This window comes from Gallus gallus, chromosome 5 (genome assembly GCF_016699485.2).
Source record: "Gallus gallus isolate bGalGal1 chromosome 5, bGalGal1.mat.broiler.GRCg7b, whole genome shotgun sequence".
Classification (NCBI taxonomy): Eukaryota; Metazoa; Chordata; class Aves; order Galliformes; family Phasianidae; genus Gallus; species Gallus gallus.
The window spans coordinates 44,563,563-44,582,109 of record NC_052536.1 but is presented as its reverse complement, the minus strand read 5'-3'; the positions used below and the strand labels follow the sequence as shown (position 1 = coordinate 44,582,109).

The 18,547-nt window shown below is 46.2% G+C and overlaps 3 protein-coding genes across 5 annotated transcripts; 1 reads left to right on the top strand and 2 right to left on the bottom strand.

Annotated features, from left to right (window-relative positions):
• Positions 1 to 72: 72 nt before the first annotated feature.
• UBR7 (ubiquitin protein ligase E3 component n-recognin 7 (putative)) lies at positions 73 to 10,893 on the bottom strand. The gene is made up of 11 exons (NM_001318461.2): positions 10,657 to 10,893; positions 10,434 to 10,567; positions 9,950 to 10,010; positions 8,825 to 8,920; positions 7,711 to 7,764; positions 6,394 to 6,499; positions 4,155 to 4,339; positions 3,469 to 3,600; positions 2,916 to 3,078; positions 2,214 to 2,275; positions 73 to 1,552 (listed from the first exon to the last, which is right to left on the bottom strand). The coding sequence occupies exons 1-11, from the start codon at positions 10,825 to 10,827 to the stop codon at positions 1,460 to 1,462; spliced, it is 1,257 nt and encodes a 418-aa protein (NP_001305390.1). The 5' UTR covers positions 10,828 to 10,893; the 3' UTR covers positions 73 to 1,459.
• Positions 10,894 to 10,919: 26 nt separating this feature from the next.
• On the top strand, positions 10,920 to 11,895 carry LOC101752260. Of its 2 annotated transcripts, none has more exons than XM_046942438.1 (2): positions 10,920 to 11,013; positions 11,246 to 11,895. In XM_046942438.1, the coding sequence occupies exons 1-2, from the start codon at positions 10,966 to 10,968 to the stop codon at positions 11,555 to 11,557; spliced, it is 360 nt and encodes a 119-aa protein (XP_046798394.1). In that variant the 5' UTR covers positions 10,920 to 10,965; the 3' UTR covers positions 11,558 to 11,895. The 2 variants fall into 2 exon arrangements, with proteins under 2 accessions (XP_046798394.1, XP_015143244.1); XM_015287758.4 differs by having other exon boundaries at positions 10,920 to 11,164.
• A 1,069-nt stretch (positions 11,896 to 12,964) lies between these two features.
• Positions 12,965 to 18,121, bottom strand: TMEM251 (transmembrane protein 251). 2 transcript variants are annotated; one of them, NM_001079732.2, is made up of 2 exons: positions 17,974 to 18,121; positions 12,965 to 15,665 (listed from the first exon to the last, which is right to left on the bottom strand). In NM_001079732.2, exon 2 carries the CDS (start codon positions 15,647 to 15,649, stop codon positions 15,254 to 15,256), a length of 396 nt encoding a protein of 131 aa, NP_001073200.2. In that variant the 5' UTR covers positions 15,650 to 15,665; positions 17,974 to 18,121; the 3' UTR covers positions 12,965 to 15,253. The 2 variants fall into 2 exon arrangements, with proteins under 2 accessions (NP_001073200.2, XP_046797750.1); XM_046941794.1 differs by having other exon boundaries at positions 13,538 to 15,665; positions 17,877 to 18,121.
• Positions 18,122 to 18,547: the final 426 nt, after the last annotated feature.

Here is an 18,547-nt window from a genome sequence, read left to right as displayed (position 1 = left end):
TTGGCTGGGTTATGGATGAATGTGGAACATTATAGCTGCATTTCAAAAAACAAGACCGTGCAGACAGAACAGTTACTTAATTTTTACATATTTTAATTAGATATGCAGTTACAAGTCCTGTAACAGTTGCTACAAAAAAGCACATACGATACTCAGAGTTAAATTTAAAAGCAACTATCATTTTGCATGAAAAAGTACTCATTAACTGAGCCTTTGTTAGAACTAGCTTATGTAAATGAAAGGGTCAAAAACAATAGGGCACATGATAAATGTCTGATATTCTTCTAAAAAGTCTCATTAGTGAGGAAGCAGAATAGTACCCCAAACAAGTCTTCCAATTACAGAAAGCGGGAGTTAGAAATGAGAGCTTTCCTAAAGCAGGATTTTGGTTTTGTGAGTACAGAAAACAAAAAAGCCCTACGTTAGTCTCAAAATAAGTTAACTTATGAAAAAGCTCAACTTAGTTGCAGTTACCTAAATTCTTAAAAAGTCGGTGAAACATCTCCTGTTCCTTGATTTATCACAGTGATTACAAAAAGATCATCCCCCTTGGACCGTACAAAACAGCAGGATGCCGCAGTGTCTCCAGGAACAATCCTAATGTAGCAGAGCTTTTAAAATCAAAGCCTGTTAGAAGCGCTCTGACAACACCCCCCTACTGCTTATTTTGTCATCTAGTACCTCTTCCTCAATAGTTTATGTTCTAGTGAGCAGATAAAAGCTGTGACACGTTGTAAAACATCACTGTACAGTATTAGAAACGAGATTCTGAGTTTATAAAAATGGATACAACATTCTGCTGCATCAAAACTGACCCATGATTCCTCACTTTTCACCTGCTTAGGGAGTACCTCCACAGCATTTAACATGCAGAAGTACAGTGCTACTTAGTTCACATGATCTGAACCGGTTCCAGAATGCAGTTACACCAACCATGATCAAAACCAGCAGACGTGGTAACTCGGGCCTGCTTTACTTTATAAGGAGACGTGCCTCCCTGTGGGTAGTAAACAGAAGCTTATTTTGCACAAGGAGCATCTGCTAGAATCACCACAACCAGAAGAGATGATACAGAGCCTTTTGGAGCAGGAAAGCAATGCACATCAGTCTTGAAAAAACACAGACTGTGTACAGTGCCCGTGTTCTAGGATGCTGTAGAGCTATAGGCGCTAAAAGTAAAATACGTCAAAGAAGAGGAATAAACAGTGGCACAATGTTCTTTCAACAAGCAATCCTCCTCCTTGAGATGAGGCCAGCTTTCAAAGAACATCAATGATGAAATCCATACAAATGCAATGTACCTGTTAAAAACACATTACGCGCTACAAGGAAAGGAAATGAGACAAAATGAAGGTGGAGGCAGTTTCTTGAATAGTTGGATTTTGATGAGAAGCCAAGTACTAAAAATGTCTCTCTTCTGTCACACTGTTTTCCAGTTGTCCTTTCAGCCTCAAACCTTCTAACTACAGTAGTACTGCATCCTATTAGTCCGTCGTCTTTTCCGTGACTGAAATTCTTCAAAGAAGTGCTGAATGTCTTCTCTTTTAACAACCTTGGGGAGACAACGGGAAACCCAAGTTGTGGTACAACATTTCAATTAAACAGTCCTTTTTTCTTACATGCATTCCGTAGGTAATGCACAAAGCATTTAGAAATACTTTGAAATCTCTGATACAACTGCAGTGAAACAGCTTTCTTGTCTTACCCAAAGGAAATGATTAACGCCCAAATTCCACTTTAAGAGAATACGAAGAGGGAAATGAGTTTCCCCAGCGTAAAACAGGCATAGGGAGCAAAGCTTTTTATATTTTCAATTGTTTGGCTACTTGCTTTTATGATGAAAATAATTACCACAAAGCAGAACTTGACAAGCTCACTTCAGACACACCGTAACTAAGTGGTAGTTTAACAAATATGTGGCTTCATATGGAGTTTTAAAATGCTTTTGTTAATAATGGCATACAACTTCCTCAAGGAGAGCAACCTGCGAGGTTATTGTAAGATTCCTATTATTGTCAGCAACGTTAAAGAAATGAGACTGTTAAGTTCCAATTGAATCAGGAACGTCCAGTTTCTACTGCAGTAAGCAGCAACTCCATGAAACAGAGGAAAACCACCACGGTGCAGCACAGCAGTATCTAAAATCCTTCAACAATGTTCTAAAACACCATTTCTGGCACAGAGTTCTTCAAATTCTGCAAGCTGCAGCTTACCGTTCCCTCATCTGCAAATCTCCTGAGATAGTCAGTCAGTTCTGTCTTCAGGTCGTTGTATTCTGGATGGAGAAGTGAAGAGAACAAAACAAGATGCACAGACTTAGTTCACGACTGGTTCAATATGACAGCCTGTCGCACCTCCTCTGTCATTAGGTTTACTTGAGAAATCTAGACTTGAACTGGGTTATAAATTACAGCAAAAAATCCAAGAATGAAACAAGTTTGGCTAAACAAGAGATGCCTGAATATTGATCTGCCTGGCCTCTGAGGATCTTGAACAGGTGGCCTTCAGAGAAATGGGCTGGAATTCACTATGCTGTGTAGAACAGATCCCAAGAACCAGCCTTCACCACAGCTTCACAGTGAGGGGCGCTGCCCCAGACACCGAGATGTGGCCAAAACAACAGAAGCCAGAATTGTAAACCAATGTTTAAATGTTCACGTCAGAAGACACCACCATCACTACCCTACCTAACATGTGAAACAGTGAAGTTTCCATGCCATCTGGTTCCTTAGTGTAAGTTATAACAACCACCCAGGGAGGACAGACTTTTCTATAGTTACACTGACTGAGGTTTGCCATCCATCCTAGTCTTCTACATGTTCATTTCAGACTAATTTCAAAGTAAACTGCAAGATCTGATACTGATCACCTAAAACACTAAAGCAGATGGTAAAAATGAATACTTTTATATTTACCACAGATGAGTTCTACTTGCTGGACTCTGTTCATGCTGTTAAGGGTGTCCATTAAAGGGTCTCTTCTGTCTGTTTCTTGATCGCTGGTGCCTTTGTTTTCATAAGCCAAGACAGTGTCACATTCATCTGTCAGGAACTGGACTTCGAGCTCTGCATACATTTTCTGGAGAATAATGTAAAATTTACTTTTGCATTACAAAACTTCTCAGACACAGATGCTCTCTCCTACCCTTTTCTGCATTCAGTATCACAAATCACACCGGTAAGAATAAAAATTAAGTTCTGTATCATGCATTTTGGCCATTTCCCCATGATGACTTCCAAAACAAGGCTTAGAGTTGCAAAGGAAATACAGATGTTTAGGAGCTCATCCATACTGTGTTAGTTCCACAGGGTCTGGTGTGTTTATGTCACGGGGAGGGATTTTATGTGCTTATAATGTAGCATAAGGACATTCTCAGTCTTCTATCTGCAAGCTTCTCTTCAAAGCTTCTGTAGGAGCTCCTTCCTGCCTCTCCCAACTTCAGTGATTACGTGAGAGCAGAATACATACCAAACAGTCTTCACAGGTGCATAATTTGCTTCTCCAGTTGGATGGCCAAAAGGTGGCAGTATCTTTTTTTAAAACCTGCTTGCTTTGGAGTTCTTTCAGCTTGCAGCCTGATTCTTCACTCTTAACACCTACCTGAATTGAAAAAGATTACTCAGTGCTCTGCCATTTCAAACACACGCTGTTCTTTCCAGCACACCATTTTCCTTATATGAGACTTTTCTTTTGCCTCTGACACAACTTTGTTCACACAAGGGTTCTGATGTAGGTTAGAAGTTTCCCCTGGACATACAGCTGTTCTTTAGAAACTTAAAGCACTAGCCATACATGTTAAAGAAATCTTAGCTGAATTGTTATGGAAATACAATTACAATGCATAACACCACTGTACTGTAGCAAACTCAGAAGTTGCCTCATAGTAAAGGCAAAAAGGCAGAGCAGATGGGATGCATCTACCCTACATACAAAGAAATCTTGCACCCTTATCTCGCCTACTTTCACAGGCAAGTTCTGTAGCCTGGGCTGTGACCTACTGAGACCATGGTTGTAGTGTCAGCAGCTGAAGAGGGACATAGCAATTAGATAGCAAACATTCACCTACTCACTGATCCTCTCGGGGAAGAGGTGAGTTTTGCTTCACGTACCATAAGTATGAAGATGTGCAGGACAGAAAAGGCAGCACAATTTACCTCTGGACAAGCAGACCCAGAGCTAGTGGATGGTTCGTTAATCTGCTCCGTTTGGTTTTCCTCCTTTATTTCTTGGTGTTCTGGTCTGCTTTCTTTTTTTACTTCTTTCTTCTGCTCTTCAGTTTCCTCAACGTTCAGGACAATCCCTTCATCTTCAAGAGAGTTCGCTTTGGTCAAAGGAGGAACTAGAAGATAAACAGGCACAGAAGTGAAAATAATAGTGACTTTCTGGCATGGTATTTCAGATAGATCTGTACTGAAATGCTTGTCCTTCTTAGCACTCCTTGAACATTATCACAGGTTCAGTAGCTATCACATACTTTTTGCTGACTTTGTGTTGGAGTCTCTCAGTTCTTCCAGACAGAATTTAAAAAAACAAAAAGAAAACCATACCTTTCTAAAGCATTTACAGACATCTTTCAGCTTCATATATTGTTTTATGAGATGTCTGTTATTAACTTAGAAGCACAACACTTTCTGAGGTGTCCAGACCCTCTGCTGTGCGTGTGCTTCCTAAGCAGAATTTATAGTTATGTTAATATCAGATTTCTCTCTTAAAACCTTTTGCTGACGATACTCCTTTTGGTCAAAAAACTTAAGAAATATGAAGAAAATTCTACCAAGATTAGCAGTTGTCACACTTAGTGGTACTAGGGGTGTGCAAGTGTTCTTATGTCCCAGTAGTTTGGAGTGACTCCGAGTGGAGGCAACCTCCGCTATCAATACGAGCTGGAGGATGAAAGGATTGAGTTGAGCATAGCCCTGCTGAAAAAGACATGGGGGTGCTGGTGGATGGCAAGCTTGGCATGAGCCAGCACTGTGCCCTTGCAGCCCAGAAAGCCAACCATATCCCAGGCTGCATCAAAAAAAGTGGCCAGCAGGTCGAGGGAGGTGATCCTGCCCCTCTACTCTGCACTGGTGAGGCCTCACCTGGAGGACTGTGTCCAGATGTGCAATCATCATTACAGGAGAGACATGGATCTATTAGAGTGCATCTAGAGGAGGGCCACAAAAATGATCCAAGGGATGGAACACCTCTCCAATGATGACAGTCTGAGAGAGCTGAGGCTGTTCAGCCTGGAGAAAAGAAGGCTGCAAGGTGACCTGATAGTGGCCTTTCAGTATCTAAAGGGGAGCTACAAGAAAGAAGGGGACAGACTCTTTCTTTAGCAGGGTCTGTTGTGCTAGGACAAGGAGGAATGCTTAAAAAGGTTTAAGGTTTAGGTTAGATATACAGAAGAAGCATTTTACAGTGAGAGTGGTGAGGCACTGAAACAGTTGCCCAGAGATGTGGTGGATGCTCCATCCCTGGGGACTTTCAAGGTGAGGCTGGATAAGGCCCTGGGCAACCTGATCTGGCTGTGGTGTCCCAATCATTGCAGGAGAGTTGGGCTGGATGGCCTTTAAAAGTCCCTTCCAACTCTAAGGATTCTATGGTTCTGTCTGAAATAAACAGAACTCCTTGACAAATCAACCACCATAACCACTTCCTTACATAAAACAAGTTTACGTTTTGATGTCAGTTTGTGTTCTCAGTGACACTGCTCATTACAGGAAGAAAAACCAACCAACAAACAAAACCTCCAGAAAAATAAACCAACATTCTGCACCATGTTCCCATTCAAACAAATACAAACTCAGCCTGCTTGGAGTCCTTAAAATTTCCACTGAAATTCCTGGCACATGAGATCCAGTTGCTATAAGCAACACTGAGGAAACAAGGCTACACGAAGCCAGCTTTATCCATTGGAATCAACTCATCTCCCCTTCTGATCCTGCAGTGAGCACATACTGGAGAGATGCCTGGTGTGACCAGACGGAACACACAACCTGAGCAGAGCCCTAACAGTTCAGATCAACGTTTTACATATTTCTTTCAGGTCACCCTTTTTCTGCTCAGAGCCTCTTAGACTCAGCTGTTTTCCTTACAGTGCCTCTTCAGTTCTTGGATTCAGATTAGTTCCTTGATACAAATATTAATATTCATCCATATATATGCTAGCAAATCTTTGAGGGAATAAATAAACTAGTGAGCCCTCTGGAGTTAAGATCTAGAAATGAAAACTGCTTTTTTTTAACAGAACGGTTACCCCAGCCCTGCATGTCCCACTGCTGTGGGTCCCCATCCCATGAGTAGCACTTCTCCAAGCCCTTAAATAGTGCAAGGTCATCAATCAACAAAGCAGAAGAGAAAGACTTATTCATGAAATATCGTCTCAATGCTCTTAATTTTCTTCACCTGCAAACTGTGAAGCATAGGCCCACAGGAACTGGCAGTGGTTCATGCAGGCTTGACACACCATTTCATGGAAGTCTCCGCTGTCAGGGGGCACCGCACCGAGATGCTGTTGAAAAGAAACAAGCATGCAGCAGATGAACGTTTGCTGCAAATTAAAAGCTCGAGCTCTAGCTTTAGATGAAGTAGAACAACAGCTGCCAACACATTTGCAGCACAATCACGCTGTCCCAGTAATTCTGCAACAAATAACAGCGTAACAAAGACTGGAAAGAGCTTATCAAATATCAGGAGAAAAAAAAATAAGTAAACCATTCCATCTACGCTTATGTGCCTCTGTTTATGTATGCCTCCTGCTTACCCAGAAATCTCAGTTCTATCTCAGTTCTAAACATTGCTTTTCTAAACACTGTTCTAACTGTAGCTTAATAAGATGCCTACCACACACTTTAAGTGCCTAAATAACTTTTTATGATTGCTTCCCTGCACGTATTCTAAGTTTTCCTGTCGTTCACACACTGGAATTGAGAAGAACTACATCCCAAACCTCTCCGTAAACCACTAAGAAATGGTTAAGCAATTAAAAGAACCACCTGCTTTCTTTTGAAAAGCGTTCTTACAAAGCTCACAGTACGCAGCACAATATTCTTAATAGGTACACCTATAAAAAAGAATGCCATGGTTTAACATCTACAGGAACTATCATTGAAGCCAATCATCCTTTTTTTTTTTTCCCCTTTGATCCTGCAACTTCAAACGTTTTACTTTCCAACAACCCAGTATGGAATTTCACTCATTCCCCTGAAGGGAGGAGAGGCTGAAGGAAGCCCTCACGCTCACACATTAAGTGGGACACTCACCCAAGTGCTTCGCTGCTTCTCACAGACTTTCCTGAAGTTTGTAATCAGGAACCAACAGTGCCATTTGTGCCTTGCTGTTTTAAGTAACTACGGTTTAAAAGCATTCTTCTGATTGACCTGCTCAGGCAGGCGATGGTATGTCTCAGCAAGAATCTTCTTATCACTGATTCTAATGATTAGAAGTTTCTAATTAAGGAGACTGATAGAGAAGTCATTGTTTTATTCTGCAGAAGGAACCCTGGAATCAGTAGTGTTCTTGCTAATGTTTTTGGACTGGAGGGAAGAGCAGTGCAAGATTTAATAATCCCCTACATTAAATGAAAAGAAACACCCCAGAACATACAGAATAACCTTTTAAGAATTACAGCAAAACTTCCCAAGTAAAAATTAACATATGGACTTACCTGACGCTAATTAATTTCTATGCAAATGGCAATTCTGCTACTTATAGTTTCCTTACCCTTCCGTGGAACCAGTCTTCACACACTATGCACTGGATCATTTCATCTGGGATCTGGATGGACGGTCACTTTGTTAGCATTAACGTCAACCTTCAGAATCTTCCCCAAAGCTCACACTACAGCCCCATGCAGAACAAACCGCGTTTCCATCCTCACCCACCCACAGTGAGCTGCCATTAATGAGCAGTTATAGTCAGTTCACTTCCCTGAAGTTAAACAGCGTGTGTAATTTGTCATACTGACAAGCCTATGAATTGCCAGTTACTATTACAAAACTTGTTTTCACAGTAGAGCAAGGCATTCTCACACAACAGAGCTGAAAGAAGTTAACGCAGTGTTGGTTATCTTCCTTCCAGTGAACAGAAAGGCACGAGCAGGCAGCTGAGCAAAAGATGCTGACAGGTGACACCCGATTTGTAAGAACACACAATCCTGACTTAACCACCCACAGTACAGCGTAATACAAACTAATTTGTTACAGAACGGTTATTAATGATTTCTTTAAAGACACCTCTGCACTTCGGAGAGATGAGTTTATCTTTTTTCCTACTTAAAAAGACATATGTCTTCCTTACTCCCTTACTTCTCTGCATGCCATCAGAAGTGTATGTATGTAAACCCAGTACTGTTTTCACACTGCAGACAGAGGAAGAGCTCTGGCTGTCACCAAGGGAGGCCAATACTGCCGCTATGGGACAGACTCCTCAGGGCAGAGCCCTGTCAGAGTGCTGCTGCAGGCAGGAGGAAGCAGATTCTGCTCTCCCTTAACACGTCTGTTTGTTCCATGCTTCGAGTGGTTCTCAAGATAACGAGAAACACAACCTCTAAGGGAGCTGTGCAACTTTATAAGGAGCAAGCAGAGATAGCTGCAACAGCATTCCATCCCAGTGCTGGTTCACCTTCCTTGTCTGTCTTTAAGGCATAAACATATTCTACCACTAGAAAACCATGAGAATGGCATCACTTTATACCACACATCACAACCAAAACTGATACGGGACAGAAGGGTTCATAAAGTGGATCGTCCCCCTGGCGCACCTCCAGGAGCACCCCCTGCACATTCTGCTTGAATGGCAGCTATGTCAGCTCACTGCTGGACTTTGTATTTCATACCTCATCTTCAGGATCAGGGTAAGGTCTTTTGCAAGTACAGTACAAGCCGTAGAAATTGTCATTGTACTTATTTCCTGAATTCACTTTGCCCTTTTCCTACAAGGAAAGAAAAAATTGTTTCAGTATACAATGCAGTGAAAAATGAGACAGAACAGCTGCACGGCCTGGAATAATCCCCCTTCCTGTTCAGCTTTACTTCCTAAAATCAATCACCCTGCACGCAGCTTGAACATCTAAACATCACCCAGAGACACCTGTGCCGTGCAGTGAGCAGAAGATGGGGCACGCAAGGAACGCGAGAGGCTGCTCTGAGTTAGAGACAGGCCGGGGGGTCTCACTGCCAGGTAAGCCCATCTCAAAACACAGCTGATATGCGGACAGGGGACCTCAGAACTGCACAGAGTTGCAGCCTAACGCGGCCATATGATGTTACTGCCAATGCTTTGTGCCACCATTCTGAGAAGGAAAGAGGAGGCGATGTGAACACCCTCCCTCCACGATGTCAGCTGCGTTCTCAGATGGATGCTGATGGTTGCTGAAATGCTACGACTGATTTTGGATTTTACACCAAGTGAGCAAGGAAGAGCCACATGATCCACTTCGTTCACTCGAAGACTAACAGTGACACCTTAAGATTGTCACAGGTCTCTGTAGAAATCACCTGCTGTCAGCTCCCAGTTTACAAGCTATGGCTCTGCCCCGTTTCCACCAGACCAAACAGGGCATACACACCCACTGCTGCTTCTGTGTTGTGCATTATTGCCCTGGAAGCTTCCCCACAGGCACCTCTCTCTCGCTGCCTCCCTGAAAGGTCACCAACTGCTGGACTACCTAAAGCCACCTCTATGGAAGCACAGAGGAGTTCTTCACAGCCAGCCTACACCCGGTCAGATTAGCGGCTGCAGGCTCACATTTCTGGCCTCATGCTGACTGCAGGCACGGGCAGAGGGCAGGGAGATGTCCCTGCTGCTCTGTGCACAACGTTTGGCCCCATGGTCTCCCAGCAGCGCTGCAGCTCTCCCACTCACCCAACGTGCTGCCGCGTGCCAGCACCACAGCTGGAGGGACGGCACTGACCTCCTGGGGCCACCGCTCTGTCCCTGCAAAACCAACCTCCAAACTCACCGGGAGCAACTTGCACTGCAGGTTTTTGAACTTGCTGTTTCCACAGTCACAGCGGAAGTTCCTGAAAAAAAAAAAAAAAAGCACAGAGTCACAGAACGGTTTGGGTTGGAAGGAACATCACAGCCCCCCCCCCCCCTCAGTTCCCACCCCGCACCACGGGCTGTCTGCCCCCACCAGCTCAGAGCCCAGCACCCCATGCAACCCGGCCCTGAGCGCCTCCAGCGTTGGGGCACCCGCAGCTCTCTGCGCAGCCGTTCCAGCGCCTCAGCGCTCTCTGAGAGAAGAATTCCTGCCTACCGCCTCACCCGCATCTCCCCTTTGAGTTTACAGCCACTCCCCTTTGTCCTCTCACTATCAGACCGCTCAAAAAGTCGCTCCCCGAGGCCCCCCTCACCCTCCCCGCCGCTTATCGGCCCCCCTCAAGTCCCGGAAGGGAAAAAAGCCGCCGAAGCTCAGCACAACCCCCGCAGCCCCGGGCCGGTACCTCTTGGTGTAGAGCTCGAGGAGGCGGTGGGAGCCGTGGCACTCGTAGCTGCACGCCAGGCAGATGCCGGCGGGCTCGGCGCCGGGCGGCGTGCAGGTGCTGCAGGCGTACAGCGCCTGGCGCTTCACCGCGCCCTGCGGGGACACAGCGCGGTAATGGGCGGCCGGCACCGGGACGGGGGTGTGAGGAGGGAAGGGGGTCCCGCTCCCGGCCCCGCCCGCACCTGGGAGTAGCTGCACCGCTCGTGGTCGCTGCCGCCCAGCACGGCCCGCGCCTCCTTCTCCAGCTCCTCGTTCTCCGCCAGCACCTCCGCCAGGGACACCACGGGCTCCTCCGCCGCCCCCGCGCCGCCGCCGCCGCCCCCCGGCCCGGCTCCCTCCGCCGCCGCCGCCATGGCCGCGGTCACACGCCGAGGCGGGAAGCGCGCAGCCCGAGCGCCGGGCGGCGCCACAGCGGAAGCGGAACCGGGCGGCGGGAGCGCGCGTCACAAGCCCGAGGCGCGTGCCCGAAGCGCGCCTCGCTCCTTCACGCCATGGAGCTGGTGGCGGAGCTGCGCGCGGGCGGCGGGCGGGCGCGGGAGGTGCGAGTGCGGTGCGCGACGGAGGCGGGCGGGGAGCTGAGCGCGCTGCGGCGCGGGCTGGGAGAGCTGCAGGAGCGCGTGGCCGAGCTGCTCGCGCCCCTCGTGCTGGAACAGCAGCGGCGCGGCGCGGCGGGCGGAGCGCCGGGCGGCGGTGAGTGGAGGCGGCGAGCGGCGGCGCGGTGCGGGGCTGGCGGCCTTGGGAGCCGCTGAGCGCCGCGTGTCGCGTCCGCAGGTGACGGCCCGAGGGAGGAAGAGCAGGAGGAGGAGGAGGACGACGACGACGAAGACGAGGAGGAGAACGGCGTGGACGCGGCGCGGGCCGAGCTCCCCCCCCCGAAGCGGACGAGGGTGCAGCCGCCGTGAGGGCAGCGCGCGGGCTCCGCGTTACGCCGCGCCGAGCGCTGTGCGGGGCTCACGGCGCGGGAATAAAGCGGTGACGGCGGAGAGCGGTGTGGGTCATTGCCGCACGGCGGCACCGCGCTGCGCCGCCACGCAGCGGGAGCCCTGCCGCGCTCACATCGTGCCTTCAAACAAGCATGTGTAGCCCTTATTGCAGCCACAAACCTTTTGAAGAGAGAAAAAAGTACTTCACGGGAACCTCAGTAACACTGAACTGTGAGCTCGCTGCCGGCACGGGCTGTGTGTAACTCCTGAGCTGGGAACTTAGTTTTGTGAGAGCTGCCCCAAGGCGACGAGGCGCGGAAAGCTTCGGTGAGGTTTGTTTTCTTGTCAGAGTGCGTCTCCTCCACACAGGGGTTGTGCTGCGGGACAGTGTGCCGTGACAGCTTTGGAAAGCTCCGTTCGCTGGTTCAGACAGCTTTGAGTCTAAACGCACCTCAGAGTGTAAATGTCGCATGTTCTAAAAAAAGTTTAAGATCCTAACTGTGGTATTTATTAGGCGCTCGAATGGTTTTGGGAGGGAACAAAGAAAAAGCTCACAGTTCTGCTTTGCTGCCAGGAGAAACGTTCTTTGTAAGAAACACACTTCACTGCAGCTCACGTGAAGGGCTGCAGCCATACTCTGTGCCCCCCCCGGACCTGCTCTCCCACAGGAAGAGGTGAAGTGGCTCAGCAGCAGTCATAGGATATGGCAGAGGTTTTCCCATGGTGGGAAGGCAGCGCCATTAACTGCCTTGCCTTCTCCTGCCGCTGCCAGCCAGGCTGCCCAGGAGCAATGCTGAAGCAGTGCGAAAAGCTTCATCTTGTGCCACAGCCGCAATGAAACAAATGCAGAACGAGTGGCAAAGAGATAAATATTAATAAACCTTAAGGCTACTCGCTTCCTCAGCAGGAAAAAAAAAGCTCTGAGTGACTGCTAGGCTGGCAATGGTTAATTATTTTTCCTCAGGACTTTGTTACTGCCTCTGTTTTCACAGCTTCTGCATGAGAAAGCTGTTCAAGACAGAAGTCTGAGCCAAATCTTTTTGAGTTAAAAAGAGCTTTTCCACCTCCAGCTGAAGCTGTAGCAATTAATCTTCTCTGTCCACTTGGAGATGAGGCTGGTACGAAGAAAGTTCTGGTATAAGCAAGTCCCACACCTTTTAGTAATGCTACTGCAATAGAAACAGAGATGTGCTATTGTCATTTACAATTAGTTTCTAATTCAGAAGTAACACTTCTTTAAAGGGATTTTATAACTTTAAGCTTGATTAGCCCCTAAGCCTGTACACTATGTCAATTTGGTAGCAAGCCATCATCTTCTGTGTCTGAGAACAAATTAGCCTTGATGCTATCTAAAAATCTTCACTGTAATCAGCTTTGATTTTACTACCTGTTTTACAAGTAAAAGCAATCTAGTCACTACTCTTACAGCTTTTGCTTGCTCTCTTGGTCAGACACTTCACCTGTTGATGTTCCACTGGTGCCAGAAATGCTGGAAGCACCCAGTAGAGCTAACTTCCCTCTCCCAGCCCTGTCGTCTACTATCCCTATGCACTACGTTAATAGGTTATACTGTTAATAGTTTATTGCTCCTTCCCATCTTAAGCTCATATCCTTACAGAGGTAGCATTGGCTTGAACTGGTTCACACATCTTTCTGCAGTCAGTTGTAAAACTCATGCTTTCAGACAGCCTTAATAAAAAGTTCTGTGAACGCAAACCGCCATCTGTAAGTCTGCTGTAAGACTGCTGCAGGCAGCACGTGCTCCAGATCCAGGCCATGTGGTTCTCACTTCATTTTCCATTTTTGGTGCTTCCTCTTACATTCTCCTCTAAATACCTCGACACGTTATAGCAACTTCTCAGTTAAAAAACAGCATCAAATAAAAGAAAATCCAGCCAGACATCTCTGTGTTACGCAGAAGTAGAGAAATGGCAAAGTAATAGGAGTCATCCAACCAGCCCCAGAAATTCAGGCTACAGCCAACATATTGGGACATAGAACAAAAAGATGACACAACCAAATACACAGTCTAAGGGATGGAAAGGACACCAATGAGCAACAGCCACTGAATGCCAGCACTGCTATTTAAGAACAAGAGTACACAATAAAGCACCATTAACGTATCTCTGCATTAACAGACTTCTGTTTATAAACATTGAAAAGTTTTTATTTTATAGATAAATAAGATGGTGATCTTTAGAGTTAAGAAACAACACAACTTAAAAGCTCTGACTCCAAAAGATAGGAGCAGTCAGAGTTTACACTTTATTCTCACTCCAGCATATTAAGATGGCAGCTTCCTCCTTTTCATATTGCACTTTGAACTTAAAACCTTCTTGTAAAGGCTACATCGTGTTTGTAGGTCCTAGCACCCCTGCTGGCATCTGAGACCACAGTCTAGAAGCATCTCCAAACGCAACCAAAGTAAGGTGCTGTAAGTACCACCCTTGAACACAGCAACGCATTCCTTCCAAAGCAGGAAACAGATGATAATGTCCAAGATTCCCTTAAAGTTGTCAGAACTGGATTAGCATTTGTGATGATTACGTACTGACAATTACGTACAATCAATCAAATTAAAAACGATAATTGAGAAGTTCAGTGCATAACTTTGGGGCCTACTGAAGTCCGTATTTTGCAACGTTTTCACAATCAGGTTACTTCCATCGTGGCTCAAAAATTTAGTTACTCTACGAAGAAACAACAACAAAAAATAACAGGACAAAAGAAGAGATTTGGCATCATTGAAAACACACAGTCCAGTAGTCAGAAATAAATGCTACACCAAAATAGCATTGAAAAACAAGGTGATATTATGGTAAGAAATGTCAATGGAATTTCAGTATGACTGAAGAAAATCATATTTCTTTCAAGAACAAGAATGCATCTCACTCAGAATTCTGGAAGAAAGATAGCATTTGTCCTACAACAGGCTTAGAGCATTCCCCAATAGTTTAACTTTCACAAATGTAAAGTCTTCTTAACACATCAGTACTCACAGAATATGTTTTTACATGTCTGGAGAGACATCAGAATAGTAGAAAATTCCAACTGTTTGTAATTTTACCAAAGGAGATTTCTAAAGGAAGAAGAAAACACAAAGTTTTGTGCCTCTTATAGCCCAACGGCAGCACGAGCTGCTTCTGACACTGTAGGGAAGAAGATTAAAGCACCTCCAGGTCTGTGCCACTCCTCATTACCTGCCTGCTACCACGTGCTATTCTAGTCAATGGAGAAAAAAATATATCTTTTTCTCTTCAACGATTTGCACATTCTTTATTCTTTCCTTCCTGCATTTCCTAAATTGATTTGAAAAATTCATTAAAAACCAGCACTGATGTAGATATGAATTACTTCTTAAAAAAAAAAAAAAAAGCAAAAGCAAAAGACTGTTCTAAGTGCAACTTCTATCATCATCTCCTGATCTTTTGTCTTTAACGTTTAGCACAGAAGAATGATCTTTTCACTGATTTTACTCCAGGAAAAACAAAGGATGGAGCTTTTTTTTTTTTTTTTTTTTTGCACAGAGGAGTAAAGTCACAGAGCAGAAACTTATTTCCCCAAAGAATGTTTCAGATGGAGTGTAGCAGTTTTGCATCATTAAGGCAAAATGAGGAATGCTTCCATCATGTGTCACATAGATCTCCCCCACTCAAATCACTGTGATAGACCAAGACTTTAAAAACTTTTGGAATTACTTTTTTGTTTGTTTGTTTTTAATAGAAAACAGTCACTGTTCATTGCTTAACAGTTTGAAAGAAAAGGCTCTTTCCAGCCTTCGCTCAGAACTTCAGTCTCGTGATTAGATCAGGCATACGCAATCGCTTCAGAACAGCTACGGAAACTAGAAATCAAGTTAAGTGTCAATCAGTTGTAATCTACTGATCTGATTAGAGGCCTTCACAAATGTTTGATGACGATTGCAAATAACAGCCAAGCAGATAGGAATGATGCAATAGCCAACGGTTTTGGGGTCAGCTCTTGTACAGGAATAGAGGAACAAGAACATCTGTAAATACGGTATTAAAAAGATTATAGTCCACAGCCAAAAAGGCAAGGATAGCAGTCGTACTTTTAAGGAGTGCGTCCATGTGGTTCCTTCCTGTGGTTCCTGGGGGTGCTGCTGAATGTGCTCCAGTGCTAGTTTATTGTAAGTCTCATTGATTTCAAAGACATAATAAAAAGCTGCAGCACTTGCTAGCAAGTACAACCCCACACCAATCCAGCCCATCCTCTGGCGGAAGTTCATCATTCTCCATGCTCTGCACCTGTAACAAAACGAGAAGTATAAATTCAGTACAGTTTGGAGAAAGGGGACACAGACAATGCTTGGTTTTCATAAATTAATGTTTCGTAACTTGTCATGACACACAAGTAAAAGCAATGCACACATCTATTTCTATGAGCCAAGCTTTCTCTACAGCACAGGAAAGTTGTATTCCTACGTCAGCCTAACGGTAACTCCCATCAGAAGTTTGGACTGATTTAGGGCCTGCAAGTTCTAAGAGGCTAAAGTCAAGCAACGGGTTAACAAAACTGATGATGTGAATAGGGGAAGTCACTTACCCCATCTGCTCGGGGTGCCTCTAGCCACACGGTGAGACAATACAACACTTTCCATGAGTTCAGAGACATCGAAGAACTTTTGAAAATTCTAAGGCAAATGCAAGTGCAGCCAGCTAATGACATGAGCAACACTGCCTGTCTGCAGAGCACCAACATCCAGTTTTATTAAGCTTTAGCTAAGTGTCTATCTAGGAATCACACTAAAAAAACATTTTCAGTTTATACATGGGAAGATGCATTCTAAGCATACACGAGGATATGTACGACAGGATGCCATACCTAGCAGTATTTCTATTCTACTATGTGAGCAGTTACAGTCAATCTTCTGGAGGAAAGAATACACACATTAGTAACTGACTCAGTGCACAGCAAACGAGACACCGGTCAGCTGCCTCTTTCTTCTCCTTCCCCTCCCCCCCAAAAAAGCACAAATAGCTGAAGCTCCACACGCACCACTGGGCTTGATTTTTATCTGCTGGCTGTACAAGTGAAAGTCACTTGAAGCCTTCTTCAAACCAGCCACCAGCACTCCAGGCAAAGGATCTCTATAACATCAAATCATCATCACCTCCCTCAAAACAGCCCTTGGGCAGTTTTCATACTGTCAGGGTCCTATCTTTCCTAAGATTTCTAGAAGAGAAGTAGAATAATATTTTGCAGTACTGTTTAAGCAAAACATACATAGGTTGCTTCAGAAGTAATGCCTTGTATCTATTTCCATGGAAACTACAACAGGTACAAAGAGCACAATAACATTATTTGATAGAGCACATTCTCAGCTACTAAACACTATTTCTCAATATATTTTTGCTCAGAGATGCAATGGATGCTCCACCCCTGGAGGTTTTAAAGGCCAGGTTGGATGGGGCTCTGGGCAGCCTGGTCTAGGAATGAGTAAGGATGTTGGTAGCCCTGCCATTCCTTGATTCTATGAACACGGCACCACTGTGAGCTGTGCATTTCAACCACTGATGAACGTGAGCCTGCATGCCACACTTGTAACACAAGTCCACAAGAGTTTAACATCACTGCCAGCAAAATCATTGCACCTTTTTAGATTCCCCTTCCCAAGACCAAACCGCTGCATCTGGACACCGATTACAGAAGACTTTATGGTTTTCCACTTCCAAGGGATATCCTCAATCCTGACCTGACAGAACCTGACCAGGGCAGCACTGGAGAAGTCCTTCTGTCCCTGACACCACTACATATAAGGAGACAAACACAGCCAAACAGCAGTGAAACACCAGAGAAAGCCATGAGTTATGTCTGTGGCATTTGTTGTTTAAATTATAATTTCTATACATCTTAGCAATATGTTGCCTTTAAATACACCGAGTTAATGCTTTTACGAAGGCAACATGGAAATATTGAACAAGCTGTTTGGGTAAGAATCTATTAGCAAAACGTTAAGTGCCAGAGTCCACGTTTACCCCATAGCCAAGCCAGAATCCATTTTTAACATAGCGGGGTATATTAGAGAGTGCTAACGGTACTGAGAAAGGAAGTCTTCAAAAGGAAAGCACACAGTAAAGGCACAAACACCATTACAATGGTAGTAATAGTAAGAAACTCAAGAGGAGCCGATTCCCTCTGCTCTTGCTACACAGCAATAGCTGGAGGCGCACTCCGCTGGGTCAGGCTGAAAGAAGCACAGACCACGCTCGGTTCCTTCCTCATTTTCCCTCCCGAGAAGCTACTGCCGCTCGCGGCCTCTGCAGCCGTCCCGGCGGCTGTCGGCCCCGTGCCCCCATCCGCGGAGCTACGAGACCCCCCCCGCGGTGCAGCCCCACTCCCGTGACTGCAGCTCTCGTCCCTCCCGCGTGACCGCGAGCGTTCGGCCCGCGCTGCACGGACGCAGACCAGAAGGCCTCCCCCCGAGGGGGACGCGGCAGGCCCGGCACAGCCCCAACCTTCAGGCTTAGCGGCGGGGAGACGGCCCCCTCACCACGCCGCTCGCAGTTCTTCCCCGCCGAGTCCCGCGGTCCCGGAGCCAAAGCAACCCCCTACCTTCCTCCAGCGGAGAAGAAGGGAGCGGGAGAACGGCGGTAGGCGGCCCGCTCCCCTCAGCCCGCGCCGCCGCGCCGGGAGGCGGAAGGACTCGCCAATCCGCGCCGCCGCTGCCAGCCCGCTGCCATCGCCACACCGGAACGGCGCCACTTCCGGCATGTGGAAACCGCTTCCGGTTATCGCCAGACTACATCCGGGACGTGACGGGGCTTGCCCGCCGGGCGGCTGTTGGCTGGCGGCCATCTTGGCGCGAGCCCGCGCCCCTCTGTGGCTCTGTTGACCTGCCCAAAATGGCGGTGTGGTCTCGTGCCTTCCTCTGTCGCCCCTCAGTTACCGCCCCGGCCCGGAGCTTCACCTCTGTCACTTGGTCGCGTTAGTCAGGTGCGGTACGCCAAAGAAAGTACCGATGGAGATGACTGTGGTGTGGAACAGTCCCTCCAGTGACATACACTGATGTGATTATACGACAGTACGCCTATACGCAAAACCCACTCCTTGTGGGTTGCTGTTGAATTAAATCATTACGAAAAATGCCACAGGGAAAATATCTTCAGCGAAGACAGAAAATCATCTA